Source organism: Podarcis pityusensis, assembly GCF_964106645.2.
Source record: "Podarcis pityusensis genome assembly, chromosome: 3".
Lineage (NCBI taxonomy): Eukaryota > Metazoa > Chordata > Lepidosauria > Squamata > Lacertidae > Podarcis > Podarcis pityusensis.
The window spans coordinates 98385699-98405067 of record NC_138026.1 but is presented as its reverse complement, the minus strand read 5'-3'; the positions used below and the strand labels follow the sequence as shown (position 1 = coordinate 98405067).

Here is a 19369-nt window from a genome sequence, read left to right as displayed (position 1 = left end):
TCTCCTGCTTTCCCTATGTGTTCTCCTTTGGTTCTAGAGAGCCAATGCTTGAATGGTTATTTTGCTGGTCTTTTTGGGGGAGGGGAGGTTAAGCATGGAAGGGGTTGTGGTCTTCCTCTTTTAAGTTTTTTTTACAAGAGGTTTGCATGTCAAAGAGTTTAGAATCCAAATCCATGTATCCTACTAAAAACGGACAGACCACTGACTTCAGCATTGCCCCCAATCTGCAGAAAAAGTAGGTTGCATCACAAGGAATGGAGCTGTTAGTGCCAGACTCTGAACAGTTGCTCTGGATCAGTGATGGCCAAACTTATCCCTCCAACTGTTTTGGGACTACAATTCCCATCATCCCTGACCACTGGTCCTGTTAGCTAGGGATGATGGGAGTTGTAGTCCCAAAACAGCTGGAGGGCCAAGTTTGGCCCTCACTGCTCTAGATAGTTAGATGTTAAATATGTAAAAATGATGCCTAATACAAACTCTGTAAGTGTCTGTATGTAACCCTCTCTTATCTCCCCACATTTCTTTCTCTCAGTTGTTCTGGAAGACTTGTCCAACCAACATGATGTCCACCTCAGTATCCACAGGGCACAACTTAACAAAAACGAAGAACGGTTTAAACTTCTAGAAGGGACAAGTTACAATGGGAAACTGATCTGGAAAATTGTCGACTACAAGATGAAGAAAAAAGAGGCTATGGAAGGACTCTGTCCCTCTGTAGTCAGCCAGCCTTTTTACACCAGCCGCTGTGGGTACAGGTTGTCTGCCAGAGCATACCTGAATGGGGATGGTTCAGGAAAGGGCACTCACGTTTCCTTGTACTTTGTAGTGATGAAAGGGGAGTTTGATTCATTGTTACCGTGGCCTTTCAAGCAAAAGGTCACACTTATGCTTCTGGACCAAAGTGGGAAGAAACATCACATAACAGAAACCTTTAAAGCCGACCCTCACAGCAGCAGCTTCAAGAGACCTGAAGGAGAGATGAATGTTGCCTCAGGGTGTCCTCGGTTTGTTGCACATACTGTGCTCGAAAATGCAAAGAATACATACATCAGAGATGATACACTCTTCCTGAAAGTAGTGGTGGATTTAACTGACCTCGAGGAATTATGAGAGAGCTTGGAAGAGAACTGTTAAAGGTGATGGCTTGGTGATTTAACTGGATTGCTTTCAGACAACAGGAAAAAGCTGCTATTCACTCTGCTGACCTACTTTTATATTCTTTTTTGATAGCTTTGACTACTTCTTTGGTACTTTTTCAACTTGCATTAAGAAAACTGGTCAAGTCTCTAATGAGGTGAATTTGAAGCATATAGCAAAACTTGGTATTTGGGAGAGTTTTTTTATGTCTGAAAAGCTCTTAACTGAGTCATTATTTATCTCAGGAGACACATTATCAGGTGATACTACAGCAGAATATTCCAAAACCCAAATGCAGGTCCATCAGTTCTTCTCACTCTGTTACAAGCATTGCTAGAGGTGCTATTCACTAGGGAATGTTTGGGGCATTTCACAAGTTTGCGGCAAACGAAAGAATTCTAATGTTAATTTGGGCTGAAGGTTAGATTGACACACTTTCCATCTACCCCACTGACAGCCTGATCCTATGTATTTTTGAATTCATTGGGGTTTGCTCTCATGTATAGAGAGGACTTAAAGGTAAAGGTAAAGGTACCCCTGCCCGTACGGGCCAGTCTTGCCAGACTCTAGGGTTGTGCGCTCATCTCACTCTATAGACTCTATAGCCAGCGCTGTCTGCAGACACTTCCGGGTCACGTGGCCAGCGTGACAAGCTGCATCTGGCAAGCCAGCGCAGCACACGGAACGCTGTTTACCTTCCCGCTGGTAAGCGGTCCCTATTTATCTACTTGCACCCGGAGGTGCTTTCAAACTGCTAGGTTGGCAGGCGCTGGGACTGAACGACGGGAGCGCACCCCGCCACGGGGATTCGAACCGCCGACCTGACGATCGGCAAGTCCTAGGCGCTGAGGTTTTACCCACAGTACCACCCGCTTGAGAGCATTTCTTTTACACACACACACACACACACACACACACATATATATATATACACACACACACACACACACACACACACACGTGATTATGTACTGTAGAATAGGCCCTATTTCATAAAATGCATGACTGTGGCATCTTTTGAAAGCAAACCTAGTATCTAGGAAGATCCCTAGATCCTGATTTTAAAGCACTTCAGTTAGTTGAAAGTTTTCAAGTAGCAGTCCTGTGGCACTTCTAAGGTGAGTTCACATGTGTGCGCAACACAATCAATCTGATCACCCACAGTTTGATAGCTCCTGTAATGCCCGTTGTGATAGGAGTTGAATAGAAAGAACCAGTGCTTTTTTTCTTTAAAAAAAAATGTTTAGGGGTACTCTCATTTTGACTCAAGAAAAGCACTATTTTATAGTTCGGATCGAAAAAAATAAATACAGTAAATGGACAAAAGTACAAAGATTCACAAAATGTTTAGGGGTATGCATCCTCTCCTGCCACCCACTTTATTAATCTGCTTACTTCAGATATCAGAATGAATAGGGTGATTGAACAGTTGCCTTTCATTTTTTTAATTGCATGGAATTTGGGTTCTCCGCATAGATGGATTACAGCAAATAACTCAGAAAAGCACTTTACAAAAGCTATCCAATTATTTCTATGTAAATATGGATGTGATGTTTTCCTGCAAAGGAGAGTCTTGATAAACACAGAGATTAATATATTGAAACCAAAAGTCCATGGTGGGTGTTTTGGGGGTGAAATCACCAAGAATTATGAGCACTGGACTTATTTTCATACATAGGTGTGTGGCTGAAATCAGATATACTTTGAAGTTGCCACAAGAATGTTGTTTTAATTCTCTTTCTGCTCCCTTCTTTCTAGTTGATGTAATTTGCCATACTAGGGTGTTGTGAGGATTTATTGCATTGATGTTGTAGTTTTTTGAGCATGAAAGGGTGGTGCTTTAATAGATATAGTGTGAGGGAGTTTGATGTTGAGTGTGTAGGTGTATTTTCAAAAACAACTTTGAAAACATGTTCATTTTTGTCTAAACTGAATTGCCATCTTACAAGCACTGAATTATTTTTACTGTTTTTAACGACAGGTTGAAATGCAAGTAAGGCTGTGAGTTTTTTCAGGGATGTGAGATCCAGCCCTGAGGCATTACCAGGCACTTTGCAATACTCTTTCCCCATCCTCTCAGAATGTATTGCCTCTTGGCTCACTGCTTTTAATAGCATTGTCTACTATTCTTGTTTCCTTACTATGATGGGGCTTGCAACCACAGCTGGAATAGCAGGGTGACAAAGGAAGCATTGTGGCATATACCTAGTGGGTTCCAAGTTCTGAAGGATGGAATTCTCTAGCCTGGGATTTGCAGCCATATCACTGCCTTGTGTGTTAATTTTTTTGTAAAGTTGACCACATTTATTAAAGAGGCTGTAAAGCTAAAATTGCTTTCTTTCCTTTTTTTTTTTTTTTTTTTTTAGAGAAAAGCAGTTTTCTAATTCTTTTACTAATGAGAATTTGTAAGTCCTTCCCTTTTTTAATACAGGAGGAAATTTGCTTTAAATATTCCATTTTAATACCTGGGCCCCATAAAGTTTACATTTCTGTGCCAACTTGTTGATATGTTCTTAGATATGTTTGATGTATTTATTGCTGTAGGTTTTTAACCTTTTGTTATGAGTGGTTCACATTTTTCAATAAATATTAAAAAGCCAATGGTTCTTAAATGACTCACCTGAATGAAGTATTGCTGAATTCTTGAGCTCTCAAACAGCTTCTAAAACAATGCCTCCTTAATGCCACCTTAATTTTTGTAGACACAGTAGAACACACAAAACTTGGGGTTGGGGGAAGAGGTTAGGTATACATAATCCTCCAGCCCCAAGAAGGAAAAGTAGTCTGGATTGATCTAATTTGGGAGATTATTATTGGGAAGGTAGTAAAATGTAGTAAAAACTGTCTTCCCTGATCGCTCACCTGAGCTGCTATGCACTGAGCTGACTGGCTCTCTATAGAGGGGTGGGTGGGAGAGAAAATATTTTAGCTACCTTTCTACACGTGTACCTATTGTTCTTAAATAGTCCTTCCATAACAAGCCTGTCGAAAATTATTCTCAATAAGTGAAAAGACTGCAATTCACAAGTACTGCAAAATTTTCAAGGGCAACTTTATCGAAGGAATGCAATTTACATAATTCCTGAGTTGTTACAATCAGGAAGACCTTGCCTCATTCCCATATAAGGCAATTGCAGGTATAGGACTCTTGCCTCACTCCTCCCCATTGTGCTACAGTAACAATGGCACTGGCAAAATCATCTTCATCTGTTTATCTCGGTTGGTACAGCACGTGACTCTTAATCTCAGGGTTGTAGGTTCAAGCCTCACATAGGGCAAAAGATTCCTGCGTTGGATTAGGGGGGGCCCTCATGGTCCCTTCCAACTCTTGAGTCTATGTACCTCAGCAGCTCGTTGGCAAGGTTGCTATTCACACAGGAAAAGGGAATACAGTGGTGCCCCGCAAGACGAATGCCTCGCAAGACGGAAAACCCGCTAGACGAAAGGGTTTTCCGTTTTTGACTTGCTTCACAGGACGAGTTTCCCTATGGCCTTGCTTCGCAAGACGAAAATGTCTTGTGAGTCTTGAGATTTTTTTTTTCGCTTTCCCCCCCTTTTTCTAAGCCGCTAAGCCTTTAATAGCCTTTTAGCAGCTAAGCCGCTAAGCCTTTGATAGCCGCTAAACCGCTAATAGCGCTAAGCCGCTAATAGGGTTGCTTCGCAAGACGAAAAAACCGCTAGACGAAGACACTCGCGGAACGGATTAATTTCATCTTGCGAGGCACCACTGTAGCAATCTCGTATTTGCCTTTCTCCATACATGCTGCATAGGAGCCAGCAACCGCTGTACCACATTGCCAGAGGGCTCTCTAACCTCTCTTCAAAACCCCTGCTTTTGGAATGATATAATAAATGTGTTAAAGGCTTTAACCTCTTTGTGCATAATGCGTATTGTTACTACCGGATTTCCCCCCGAATAATCAACTTTTTAATCCATTAGTTTACAAGAATAAACAAAACTAGTTTACAAAACTGGTGGGACCTGTTGCCCACTAGTGCCACATTTATTTCAAAACAAAATAATTTGTTGTTGCTTTTCAGGGTGTAAGCTTATATCAAACCACTAGATAAACAAGCATCTTAAAGAACATTAAAATAGTGTACACACACACACAAGCAGCTGGAAAATGTACTAGTTTTCAAACAAATCTTTCTTAATATAGTAAACATCTGTTGGAATGAATCCACGACAGACGAGTGGCAGGTGTCATATGAGGCGTCTGCCGGGGCGAGCCCCGGGAACTCTCTTTTATTGAATATTACAAACATTGCCACAGGTGTGCTTGTGGCTGATTGGTTGATACAAACACAAAGCAACTTGTTGCTGACTGGTTAACATAAGTACAAGGCGGGAATTACATATTACATTAATCACTGATAGATTAAAGGCTGGGAAACGGAGCTGGAACTAGACAGGCATGAAGCCTCCTAATTAAATTATAACTAAAGATTGATATTGAAAGAACATAACATGAAAGAATACAACAATCACGTTCCGTAGATGTGGTCAGCAATGCATTAAGAACAGGTCAGGGTACACTGTTTCATGAACTCAATGGGAACTGTTCAGAACATTCTCAGACTCATGTGCAGAGGCAAAAACTTCCCAGCAAACATCCTCCCTCTCCAAGATATAAAATGGGAAGTCTATAACGGTTTGCTCAAGCCAAGCTCAGAATGTGATGTGCTTTGGAAAATTAAGAATGTTATGCTTTTAATGGAGAAATTTCTGGAACAACAATGGGATAGCAGTCTCACCCAAGGCATGGTGGATAACAACAGCAACCAGGTGAAAGAAAGACATAACATCTTACAAGGACAGGAAGAAACACCATGGACAGAACTGCCACACACAGGAAGAACAAGGATATAGCTTAAGTTCCTCACTTGTAGTTTTATAAATCATTTAATGTGTCAACACAGATAGAAGTTATTAATATTGCAGTTGTTGTATAAGGATTATTATGACTGGAATGTAATGGAAATTAGTAAGATTTTGGAACACAGAAATAAAGCAAATAATCAAGCCATCAATTCTAGCACGTGGGGGTGGGAGCACCTTATGTAAATTATATAACTTAGTATTTGAACTATTGATATTGATAGCTATATTATAAATTGTTATTGTTATAATGAGGCTATTACTGGATTGGAATTGAAAACTAATAAAAATTATTATATATAAAAAGAATGTTATGCTTTTATTCAGTCACAATAAAAACATGTAAAAGTGTGTGTGTGTCTGTGCCTGCCTGCCTGCTTGCCTCAATACAGATACCGACTGAGGTTAAAAAAAAATTGATGACAACGGTTTAAAACACACGGACGTAGCCAGGATTTATTGGGGGGCAGGCTTTAGGGCAGAACCGAGTTACCTGCAATACAATTGGTCAGCTGAGTATTATTTATTTACTTGATTTTGGGGGGTGGCAGCTGCCCCCCCACCGCCCCCGCTTAAACAAACAAACAAAACACCCCACGGCGTCCTTTCCCCTCAGCAAGGAAATGACAAGCAGCCACGTTGCTGCTGCTAATCAGGAGCCATTTCCCTTCGATAACGCTCAGCGTGCTTGTCGTCGCAAGCTTTGCCGTTCCCCTCCGCCAAACCACCCCTGTCAGGTGGGCCGCCTGGAGCGCTCTTACCAGGGAGTAGACCCCACAGAACACGGGGACTTACTCCTGAGTAAACGCGCGCAGGCTTAAGCCGGGCTCAGTCTCCTCCCCCCCCCCCCACTTATTTTCGCTCCCCCGGCTCCCCCTCAGCGCGGCGCCCCGAGCAGCCGGGAGCCGAGAGGGAGGCGCCGACCCCGAGCGCCTTTCGCCTCCCGCCATTTCCCGGATATCGGCGCTGGCCCTGTCCCGGCAGGCGGCGGTGCTCCGCGTTGTGGTTCCGGGTTCCCGGAGCGCCTGGGGCCACGACGGCCGCCGGTTGCTGGTCGCCTTCGCCGCCGACGCCGCCGGTAAGCGCCGTCCTGGGCAGGCCGGAAGGCCCGTTAGCTGCTGCCTCATAGACCCGGCGCGCTTTCCGGGCATAATCGGCCTCTCCCCGCTAGCCGCCCGCCCTGCGCACCGCCCGGTCCCTGAGGCGCCTCGTACGCGGCGGGGCTCTGAGAGGATTGTTGTGGTGAATAACTGCTGCTGTTACTGTCGACGGCAGGAGTCGCACCCCACGCGTGTAAACGGGCCCGAGGGGCTCCGGTTAGGGGGCGTGGGGGGTTATATTCGTATTTTGGCTTCCGCGAGGCGCCCCGCGTAAAAAAAAAGGAGCGCTTTAATCCGGAGTAACTATCACCGCCGCTCCTAGAAGCGTGGGGTTGGTCCTCAGCGTAAGGGATTGTGAATCTTCCCTCTCGTGAAAATAACCAACCATCTTTTCCACGCATTACAAATGTGCTGCTGTGGGGGATAAACTTTCCATGCTATCTCCTGCAAGCCTTGTAGCGGCACCTTGAAAACCAACCAATGCATTGTTTTGTGGATTGCTGCTGCGCTTATCTGGTATGACTTTGACCTGTTGCGTGGAAACCTTGATAGAAACAGCCCCTTGCTGTTTCGCTTTCTCTATACCTCTCTGCCTGTCTGATGTTGGACAGGCACACTGACTTCTCCCTGCCTTGCTCGCCATATTCAGTCCATTGCCAGGTCATGGTTACTTCTCACTTCAGAGCATTGCAAAAAACACCCACCCATACACACCAGGGGCTTTCCTCTCTGAGCCCTGGGAAAAGACCCTTGTCCCTCTGCCCCCTGGCCTAGGTTGCTGCAATGCTCTCCTCTCTGGTCTTCCATTGCCTCACCTTGGTTCCATCAACTCCATCCAGCTAAGTTCCAGAGGGGTATTTGCAAAAACAACAGAGAGTTGAGTGGCACTTTAAATTTTAACAAATGTATTAATAGTGTAAGCTTCTGTGGACTAAACCATGGGTAGGCAAACTAAGGCCCGGGGGCCAGATCTGGCCCAAAAGCCTTCTAAATCCGGCCCGCGGACGGTCTGTGAATCAGTGTGTTTTTACATGAATAGAATGTGCCCTTTTATTTAAAATGCATCTCTGGGTTATTTGTGGGGCATAGGAATTCGTTCATTTCCCCCCCAAAAATACAGGCTCGTCCCCCACAAGGTCTGAGGGACGGTGGACCAGCCCCCTGCTGAAAAAGTTTGCTGACCCATGGACTAGACAAATGAAGTGTTGCTTGAGTGGGGTGTGTTTCTGTGTGTGTGTCCCCCACACAACAGTGAGGTGAAATTGTGAATCTGCGAAGTCAAAGGGAAATGAAATGCAGAAAGTAGGGACAGTAGCAACTACATTATTAACAATGCCCATTCCCAAAGGAGGGTTAAGGTGTCACAAAACTGTTTGTTTCTGCTGTTAAAATCATTCCTCCCTCTAATGATGTGATGCCCAGTCTGGTCCAACAGTTCCTCATCTTTACCATCAAAACCCTCCATGACTTTGCCCCTCCTTATCTCTCCATTCTTATGTCCTGAAACATCCCTGCTTTTGACCTTTGCTCCTGTAGCTCTATCATCCCCATCTGTCCAAAGGTCTTCTGCTCCCTCAGAAGACTGTCTTTCCCCATTTGGAACTACCTCATACATCACTTTTGTGATGCAGTTTTTTCTCTTTCCTCAAATCCTTCCTCAGTGCCTACTTTTCTCATAAAGCTGTTGGCACAAAACCTGGTGTAACTGCCCAAGTATGCGTAACAGTGAAGAAGGGGTGGGGGAATAACACATTCTCCATCTGTTTTTCCCGTGCTTTCACAGCTCTGCACTTCCTTTTTACCCCCTCTTGTCAGATTTTAAATTGTATGTTTCTCACGGCAGAGCACTTGTTCTCTCTCAAGCACTTTGCAAATGGATGATTGTATATAAATAACACATATAATGCTAGCTATCTGGATCTGATGAAGTGGGCTTTAGACCATGAAAACCTATTCAAGAAAGAGTAAAGTAAGTGTCCCAAAATTCCATTTTGTGTTTACTGTAACAGGTTAACACAGTTAAGCTTCTGGAACTTACTGCATGGTAGACCAATACAGACAGCCATACTACCCTAGGCAAGAGGGAGAGAGCTCATTTTGGTGGCCAGTGGTACCTCGGGATGTGAACAGGATCCGTTCCAGAGCCCCGTTCGCATCCTGAATGCAACGTAAGGCGCGACAGCGCGTCTGCGCATGTGCGGGTCGTGTTTTGCCACTTCCATGCGTGCACATGACATCATATTGAGCGCATGCGCAAGCGGCAAAACCCAGAAGCAACGTGCTCTGTTACTTCCGGGTTGCCACAGAGCGCAACTCGAACACGCTCAACCCGAAGCACATTCAACCCGAGGTATGACTGTACAGTGGTACCTCGGGTTAAGAATTTAATTCGTTCCGGAGGTCTGTTCTTAACCTGAAACTGTTCTTAACCTGAAGCACCACTCTAGCTAATGGGGCCTCTCACTGCTGCTGTGCCGCCACTGCGCGATTTCTGTTCTCATCCTGAAGCAAAGTTCTTAACCCAAAGTACTATTTCTGGGTTAGCGGAGTCTGTAACCTGAAGCATCTGTAACCTGAAGCGTCTGTAACCCGAGGTACTACTGTAGTTTGACAATCTGTTCAGGCTCCAAAAGCTTGGCCAAAGTGTGTTTGTTAAGGAGTAACTAAGTGTGTTTGTTAGAGAGTTACATTATTTAACTTCTGCAAGTACCCTGACTGATTAAATGTGAATAATGTAGCATTTCCAAGGCTACTCTTTTATAGAATTTCAAGACACTTTCAGCTTCTCTTGGATGAAGAGTTTTTTAGGTGACTAAATGCAACATGAAATCTTTTCGGAGAGCCCCCAGGCTTGGCTGTACAAACAAGTTGCATTGATGATGTGCCACTGGCATGAATATTTTTTCACATGTAGCCATGCAAATCATGCCTGAAGTTACCGCATAGCTACAAAGCTGGTCCTTAAGAAATTCATTTTTGCTCATTGGCTGTTTACTTACACACATCATACTTGTGCACAATTCTTAAACTGCAGTTTAACACTCTAAGCAGTTGAAACAGACTCTAATCTAAACCTGATATGCCCAAATCTGTTTCAACTGCTTAGATTAGATCAGATGCTTAAAATTCAGTAGTACCAAGGTCATTAGTCTTTCCTGGTAGTGGAAAAACTCCATCTCAATAGGTAGTTTAAGTTTCTTCCACAGAAAATATTTTTGACAATTTTGTTTGTGTATATATAAATATGTTTCATAGATATGGATAACATAAATATATATGTTTCATAGATATGGATAACAGACATGAAGAGAAAGGTGGGGCGCTGTGTGCAACATCGCAAGAGAAAACAAAAGGAAGAGGTAAGTGTAATTGTTGAGTCTGTGACAGTAGCTTCAATAGAGAGCATTCTTAGGTTTTACACTCCCTGAATGTATATCGCTTGTATCAGAGCCAATTAAATGCTAACTATTGGTTTACACACCTTTTTTTATACTGCATTTGGGTGTTTTGAACCACTTCCAGATGCTTTGGCACATTTCCAGACTGCAGCACAGTGTTTTTAAGTTCACTCAACTTGAAAGTTTTTGAAGGCATTGTGGGTTGTGTTGGAACTAGTGACACTATTTAATCAGCACTCTCTGATCACTGCAAAGTCAACTTGCTTTATCTTCAGTATGTAACATACTGTTATGTGAATTAGACTTATCTTCTGGAAGTGTTGTAGTGCAAGATTCAGCCACCTTGCTGAAGCTAAGCGTTTCTGAGTTTCGTTGGTGCCTGGATAGATAACCTGGGAATTGCTTGTGTATTGTCTTGTGTACTATTCCATGATGGAAGGAAGATGGGATTTAAATGATTCTGTATGTACGATCTAGTTGAGATTCCTGCATTGCAGGGGTTTGACCTGAATGACCCTCAGGATCCCTTTCAACTCTGCAATTATATGATACTATGAAATGCAGTAAATAAATATATGTGTTCACTGTTTATTATTTAATTATCAATTTGATTAATCTGTGTTTTGCCTTTCAATGGTAACTAATAAGCATTAAAAATGTACTGAAGCATTTTTTTAAAAAATTACCATTTAAAATCAGGATTTTCTAATGTAATGTACCAAAAAACCTAAATCCTAATCAGTGCGCCTGTACTCTGGGTTGTTTTTTTCTTTAAGAGAGAGAGAAGAGGAAGCGAAAACGCAGCAGAAGCAGGTCCACCTCAATTTCTTCCACTACGTCGTCTAGTTCTTCAACATCCTCATCTTCAAGTTCTTCTTCAAGGTCCTCTGCTTCACGCAGCAGAAGCAGCTCAAGTAGTAGAGGTATGATTTAATCTCTGCATTGAAGTAATATGTTTAGTATACAATGATTTCAAATACTGACAGCAAGTCAGCAAATACTGACAACTTCCCAGCCCAGACCAAGCATAGATCCATAACCTGCATTTTGTAGGAGCTTAACTGTTCAATGTCTTAATGACTTTGTTGTTGTGAGAACCTGATTTAGCATGGTAGAGATGCTTGAATGTAATAGACCTGATACTCAAGCCAGCAAGGAAAGGAGGGGGCACAACATTGAATTCCATCTATAGACTAAAACACTTCTCCTTGATCATGTAAACATTGGTGCCAAATTTGATGGTGTCATCTTTAGAGGTGTCTAAATCAGTGCAGTTTGGATCATTTTGGTCTGCAATCTTGATTCAAAATGGTGTCTTGTATATCCAAACATAAATGAAAACTATTTCCACCATCTCAGGAGCTGTTCTGTAACAAAACTCTGATTCATGTAACATCATTCAAGCCATAATACATGTTTGTTTGTTTTAATTTTAATTCCTAGATTCTCCCAAATCAAAATCAAAGAAAAGGAAAAAGGAAAAACAGAACAAAAAGGTAAGGCCAAGATTAACAGATGAAGCAGAGATGAAAAATCAGTGCAACTGAAAAGCTCTTCTTTGTGCTTTGTTCAATATGTCATGTTTTTGAGCACAAAATATTTTGTAGTTTCCTTCTGTGGATTCAGACAGAATATGATTTGAACCCAAACGAGAGATTATGCTACTCTGACTAACTTCCTTTTAGAAGATTACATTGCTTGCTGACATGTGACAACCTCTCATGGAGGTGTCATGTGAAGATTGCTTGTCTTTCAGCTGCTTTGGTCCATTTTCTGGAGAAAATGTATCATTGGAAGCATGCTACTGGCATTTTCATTCATAGATTGGACTTCTATTTAAGGATTGAACTAAATGAGCTCAACAGCTGATTAGCAGGTACCTGTAGAGCCGGGTTAAGGAACTAGAACTGGCCAGCAGGTCAAATCCATGGTTCCCTGATCCCCTGTGAGCCAAGTTGGATGGGTAGCACCTATCAGTCTCCAGATGTCACAATGACATTGGGAGCCTGCTTTCCTTTGCCCTTGTGGTTTGAAATCAGGTTGTGTAGACAAAGGCACAGCTCTCTACAAGCACCATCAATCACCCTACAGCAGCCAGTTTGTTTTATGCTGCATTCCCATAGCAACCATTTCTGGACTGTCACCCACAGGACTTTCTCAAAATTCCAAACATGCCCACTGGCCTCAAAAGGTTGGTGAACTCTGGTTAGCAACTTATAAATATTGCCAATAAATAAATAAATAAATAAATAAATAGGGAGATTGGTCTGCTAGGTCTCTGTAGGCAGTGCATAAATTAATGTGAATCTGTATAGGTGCTCTGTGGCTACTATCAGACATAAAGAAATGCCTGTGCATGTTTTTATCTCTTTAGAAGAGAAAAAAAGATAAGTTGAAGAAAAAGAAAGAAAAGAAGAAAAAGAAAGAAAAGTCAGGTCCTGTACAGCTTTCTAAGGTAGGTGCAAGACTGAATGCCTGGCAGTGTCTCAATTTTCCCCCACAAAACTAGACTAGCTCATAAGTGTCTATGATTAAAAGTATTTAAATGGGCAGTAGAATTACTTAGATTTTCTGTTTTGATTGCCTTTCTAAAGGTTGAACTACATCTTGCTATTAGAACAAACACTGTGGCATATTTATTGTACATTTTTATCTGGTATTTCTCCAAGGAGCTCAGGGTGGCAGACACAGTCTCCCCACCCCTGTTTAATCCTCACAACAACCCTTAGGTTAGGTTTAGGCTGACATTGTATAATTGCCCCAAGGTGAGCTTGGCTGAATAGAAATTGATACCCAGGTCTCCTCAGTCCTAGTTCGGCACCATTACCACAGGTGTGATTGAGCAGAATGAACTTCAGGAGAGTGAAACTCTTTCAGTATTACTTTCACCAGATTCATAGAATCTACTGTTTTAGTCTCTGACCCTGAAGAATCCTGAGTATTTTGTTTTTAGGCTGTTTCCATTGGGTCAGATTTCCCTCCCCCCCAAAAAACTTAAATCAGTTTAAGATTTTTGATTTCCTGTTTGTTTTGGCTTAAGAGGTCCATTCATTACATATTTGCACATGTTTCTGTTTTCCCTGTAAGCCGGACATAATTCTGAAGAAGCAGGCATGTAGCTCGGAAGTACTTCTGGATCCTTTGCTGTCGCTTGAGACTCAGGTGGTCTCAGGGGCATGGAGTGTCCTCCATCAGCACTGTCTGATGGCCCAGCTGCGCCCCTATCTACACAGGGATAGCCTAACTTCTGTTGCTCTGGTAACATCTAAATTAGATTACTGCAACAAGTTATATGTAGGGCTTCCTCTGAACAAAGTGAGCTTGTGCAGAATTCAGCAGCCACGTTGCTCACTAGGGCAAGGCAGTTTGAATCAAGTCCAACTGCACTGGCTGCCAGTTAGTTTCTGGGCTCAATTCAAAGTGCTGGTTTTGACCTATAAAGCCTTAAATGGCTCCGGACCACAATACCTCAAGAAGCACCTCTCCCTGAACCCTGTGATCATCTTCAGAGGCCCTATTTCAAGTGCCTCCTCCACGAGAGTTCTGGAGGGTGGCAACACAAGAACAGGCCTTTTCTGTGGTGGCTCCCCATTTGTGGAATGCTCTCCTCAGCAAGGCTCACCTGGTGCCTTCATTTCCTATCTTCAGGCACCAGGCAAAAACGTTTCTCTTTAGCCAGGCCTTTGGCTGATTAACATTCTAGGTCCTTTTAAATATATTTGCAGGAGGAGGGGTTATTGAGATTTTTTGTTCTTGTTTTTATTATGTAGTTTGTATTCTCGTTTTGTATTTTTATGTTGTGAACCGCCCAGTGACCTTCGGATGAAGGACGGTGTACAAACTTAATAAATTAACAACAACAGCAGCAATATAGATAATTTAAAATGGTACATATTTATTTATGTATCAAATACATTCTTTTAGTACTTGAAAGATAAAAAGAAGAATCAGAACTACAGTATGATCACAGGGAAGAAAATTAAGATGAAAGTAAAGAAGAGTAAAAAGGATAAAGAGGTAACATTTTAAACTTTTTTATTGCTTCCTAAGGGGAGGGGGGAGGTGGTACCTGTGTTTACTGGTTTGTTGTTCCCTTCAGTTGTAGCATCAGAGCTATGTAAATTCATAATCCACTTTTGGTCTACGCCTTGATCTAGATCTGTGTGTACTGCCAATCATTTCCATGGGCTCTAGCACTCATCACGGTGTGCCATTGCGCCAGAAGCGGTTTAGTCATGCTGGCCACATGACCCAGAAAGCTGTCTGCAGACAAACACTGGCTCCCTCGGCCTGAAAGCGAGATGAGCGCCGCAACCCCATAGTTGCCTTTGACTGGACTTATTTGTCCAGGGGGTCCTGTACTGCCATTGCAGATGTACACCTCCATTGCAATGCTTTTCCAAACCCTGTCAAACTGTCTGGACGTATCTTTTCATACAGATGGATATACACATCTGTAATGACCAGTTGCTACTTGAAATGGCAGCTGGATCAAAGCTGTAGCTTTTCTCATAATGTTCTGCATTCCTTGAGTTTGTTTAAAAAACACCTCTTTATGTTTAAAGGCCTTCTAGTTTTTCTAGTGGTTTTTCTGTTATTGAATTATTTTATATCATTCCCCCTAATGATATAACGAACTCAGGTGACTGAAAGCCTAGGAGTTTGGAAGCAAAACAGAACCACCCCTTACAAAAGGCTACAAAATGAGTTTCTAATAGTTTGAACTGGCTATTGAAAGCATTTATAAAATAGTTTTAAATTCACTGGCTTTTTTATTTCCAGCGAGATCGAAACCGCGCTGAACTTCTTGATTTCTTGAACTCTGCTTTGTAGTGAATATGCTACTAAGCAAGGACCAGTAAGTCTGTCAACCTGCTCCTCAAAGCACCAAATACAAGCTCAGAGTGAAGGGGCGAAAGCACTTTATGTGCGATGAGCTGAAATTCTCCTGCTGCGAAGATCCTCCTGTACAACAGTAAAGAACTGAAGGCAACAACTTGCCAACAAAGAGCCATATTGCCGCTCGTGGGGACCCTAAGAAAACTAGGGTGATTCCTTAAAAATGCTTTAATGGGAGATGACATGGTTGAATTTTGACCTACTGCGCATATCCCAAACTGCATGCAGAAAACAACTTTACCACTGGCTGTCCTTTGTCATTTTTCATGTTAAAGCTGACTATTTGCAAATAAGCTCTTTCAAAAAAAGAGTACCTGTATATATAGAAATTTTTAGTATTGAAGATATTTGTTTGTAAACGGCAAAAATCACCTCTTTCTAAGTAGTGTGTCTTCTAGAGAAATTAATACAGTATACTTTTGAAAACATTGTTTCATTGATAGGATTTCCTTTTCCTTTTCCTGTTATTAACAAGCCAAACGGCAGTTTGTTAACTAGGTGCTAGGCTATTAATTAAAATATTCTGGCATAATATAACCATTATGTGAATATTCCGCAACTAGCTTGCGTCCTGGTGTAATTTATTATTTTGTGTTGATCCCCACTGCTTGCTTTTTTGTATGCTTGCCATAGTTTATGTTCTAACCTCCCACAGAGAAATATGTATGTAGGTGCACACTATGAGAATCCCACCGGGCCATCAATTTAAAGAGAGTTCAGTGGTACGCCCAATAGACTTCAATAGACGAGTCGTTATGTAAGGTCACAATGTACAGACTTCTATTTTAAAAGAAAACAAAATAAAATCTGTTTCTGAATTTGAATCACATAGCACTTGGTGAATTATGTGCCACACAAGTAGAGTTTTAGAGTATCAGGATATGGAAGCTCGGAGCAGAACAAAACAGGCCAGGCCAGTGGTCACAGGGTTCCTGCCCCAAACCATTACCTGTTCTCTCTTGAGAACATTTACTAAAGGAAATGCATGATGAAATCTTGTAGCTCATTCTTACAACTCCACATGATTAGGTGCCACATGGGCTGGGGGAGATGAGAGAGAAGCATATATCATATCACACTTTTAATAAGATCAGCACTAACAGAAGGGGAAAATGGACTCTGGACTCTCTTAGCAGCAGCATATGTAATAGTTGTCATTATTTTGCATAAATTACTAGAGTACTTCTTAGTGTGGATATTCCTACCACCCAAACTAAGCAGGGAGAGATAGTTAGATCTGCTGTAATGCAGTATAACAGTGGTTTTCAACCAGTGTGCTGTGGCACCCTGGGGTGGTCAAGGAGTGTTGGTTGCCAGGAGCTGAGGCGGCCTTGGAGTAAGCAAGCAGGCCTGGGAGCCCAGCCAGCCAGTTCAACAGCCCTTGCTGCTGGGAATGGACAGACAAGTCCCAGGCCCCTTGGGGCAGTGTGAGGAGGCATATCTCTTTGGGGGCAGGGAGGGGCAGCTCAAAGACTAGGAGTGGCGGTGGCAGCTGCCCTGAGGACTCCCAAGGAGAGGGGAGAGAAGGCTGAGGGAACACTTCTCAAGGGAGGGTGTTCAAAAAAGGGTGAGAAGCTGTCAGCTCTGCAGGCAAGGGGTGACATAACTGGGCTCCTGATCCCCACAGGGGTGCTGCAGAAAGAAAGTAGTTGGTCAAGGGAGCCATGGACTCAAAAAGGTTGAAAACCTGCAGTACTGTATAACATTCCACAAATTCCAATTGGTAAAATCCCTAGAAGTAACAGCAGAGGGCACTCTATCCCTCTCTAAATTTGTGGCAGAGTGGAATTGACTAGAGAAAAAGCCCTGGTGAAGAAGGAAACATTTCTAACATCTGTACAGAGTACGGTGCTGATAAATTCTGTTGAAATACTTCGTAAATGAAACTGGTTGCCAAAGTTGCTTTGAAAATGATCTCATTTATGTGTTCATCCTATTTTTATAGAGCATTTAAATGAATACACATAGTGGTGTTGTTTAGTCGTGTCCGACTCTTCGTGACCCCATGGACCAGAGCAGGCCAGGCACTCCTGTCTTCCAGTTCCTCCCGCAGTTTGGTCAAACTCATGGTGGCAGCTTCAAGAACACTGTCCAACCATCTCGTTCCCTTCTCCTTGTGCCCTCCATCTTTTCCAACATCAGGGTCTTTTCCAGGGAGTCTTCTCTTCTCATGAGGTGGCCAAAGTATTGGAGCCCCAGCTTCAGGATCTGTCCTTCCATTGAGCGCTCAGGGCTGATTTCCTTAAGAATGGAGAGGTTTGATCTTCTTGCAGTCCATGGGACTTTCCAGAGTCTCCTCCAGCACCACAATTCAAAAGCATCAATTCTTCAGCGATCAGCCTTCTTTATGGTCCAGCTCTCACTTCCATACATCACTACTGGGGAAACCATAGCTTTAACTATACGGACCTTTGTTGACAAGGTGATGTCTCTGCTTTTTAAGATGCTGTCTAGGTTTGTCACTGCTTTTCTCCCAAGAAGCAGGCGTCTTTTAATTTCGTGACTGCTGTCACCATCTACAGTGATCATGGAGCCCATGAAAGTCAAATCTCTCACTGCCTCCATTTCTTCCCCATCTATTTGCCAGGAGGTGATGGGACCAGTGGCCATGATCTTTGTTTTTTTGATGTTGAGCTTCAGACCATATTTTGCGCTCTCCTCTTTCACCCTCATTAAAAGGTTCTTTAATTCCTCCTCACTTTCTGCCATCAAGGTTGTGTCATCTGCTTATCTGAGGTTGTTGATATTTCTTGCGGCAATCTTCCAGCAATTCATCCAGTCCAGCCTTTCCTATGATGAATTCTGCATATAAGTTAAATAAGCAGGGAGACAATATGCAGCCTTGTCGTACTCCTTTCCCAATTTTGAACCAATCAGTTGTTCCATATCCAGTTTTAACTGTAGCTTCTTGTCCCACATAGAGATTTCTCAGGAGACAGATGAGGTGATCAGGCACTCCCATTTCTTTAAGAACTTGCCATAGTTTGCTGTGGTCGACACAGTCAAATGCTTTTGTGTAGTCAATGAAGCAGAAGTAGATGTTTTTCTGGAACTGTCTAGCTTTCTCCATAATCCAGCACATGTTTGCAATTTGGTCTCTGGTTCCTCTGCCCCTTCGGAATCCAGCTTGCACTTATGGGAGTTTTCAGTCCACATACTGCTTAAGCCTGCCTTGTAGAATTTTAAGCATAACCTTGCTATACACATAGTGTATAGTTGCTTAACTCTGCCTCTGTTGCTGTTTGTTGTCCTCTTCCCAGCTTATTTGACCAGGTTCGGTAAAGGCAGGGCTGACTGATTTTTAGTATGACAAAATGACAGTTCAACCTCAGTGAAGTCATTCCTTTGCCTTCAAGCGGGGGGGGGGGGGGGGGCGGGACCAGAACTCCTTTCATAGCTGTTGCTTCCACTGCTACTTTGATGGAGTAGCAACTGGTGTTCAGAAGCACAGCCACCCCACTGACCTGAACAGGACTGGAACAGGGCTATGGGATGGGAATGCACCTGTGAAGCCAGTCTGGGATTACTGCTGAGGGTGCCCAAAATCCAAAAATCCAAGAATCAGCCAATGCCCTAAATATCCTTTCCTGGAATGTGGCTGGTTGGTCTAGATGTTTATCTCAATCTACAGATATTCCATTCTATTGCCAAAACTTTAACATCATCGCCCTTCAAGAGACATGGGCGGCGGAAACTCCAGTTCTGGGATTACTGCTTATCTGCCTACGGAGCTCCAGTCTTGCTCACCCCCCCCCCCAACCCAGATAAACTGCAGTGCTGCTGCTGTGAGGTCACTGCAGACTCACTGCTAGTGCTTTCATAATCATCAAGCCCTATCCACTTTGATGCAATGCCTCCATCTGCATATGGAGTTTGCTGGATTAGTGTTTGGTTGCAACATATGCCATGCTTGCTAAATTCTCAGAGTTGTACACAATTATTTCTGAATT

The 19369-nt window shown here is 42.9% G+C and overlaps 2 protein-coding genes and 1 long non-coding RNA gene across 8 annotated transcripts in view; 2 read left to right on the top strand and 1 right to left on the bottom strand.

Moving 5' to 3' along the window:
- TRAF5 (TNF receptor associated factor 5) overlaps positions 1–3490 on the top strand; it is a 37029-nt gene extending 33539 nt beyond the window's left edge. For all 4 annotated transcript variants that reach the window (XM_081000538.1, XM_081000539.1, XM_081000537.1 and 1 more), the window contains one exon: positions 536–3490. In XM_081000538.1, the coding sequence (XP_080856664.1) occupies positions 536–1113 (578 nt within the window). In that variant the 3' untranslated portion in view covers positions 1114–3490. The remainder of the gene's footprint in view (positions 1–535) is intronic.
- Positions 2375–6494, bottom strand: LOC308474398. The gene is made up of 2 exons (XR_013984694.1): positions 5744–6494; positions 2375–5289 (listed from the first exon to the last, which is right to left on the bottom strand). It is a non-coding gene; the product is annotated as an uncharacterized lncRNA (long non-coding RNA).
- Positions 6495–6583: 89 nt separating this feature from the next.
- On the top strand, positions 6584–16243 carry LOC308474382 (uncharacterized protein). Of its 3 annotated transcripts, none has more exons than XM_081000630.1 (7): positions 6584–7100; positions 10410–10481; positions 11297–11443; positions 11964–12016; positions 12895–12975; positions 14445–14537; positions 15303–16243. In XM_081000630.1, exons 2-7 carry the CDS (start codon positions 10412–10414, stop codon positions 15351–15353), a joined length of 495 nt encoding a protein of 164 aa, XP_080856756.1. In that variant the 5' UTR covers positions 6584–7100; positions 10410–10411; the 3' UTR covers positions 15354–16243. The 3 variants fall into 3 exon arrangements, with proteins under 3 accessions (XP_080856756.1, XP_080856758.1, XP_080856757.1); XM_081000632.1 differs by lacking the exon at positions 6584–7100 and adding an exon at positions 7145–7264; XM_081000631.1 differs by lacking the exon at positions 6584–7100 and adding an exon at positions 7319–7638.
- Positions 16244–19369: the final 3126 nt, after the last annotated feature.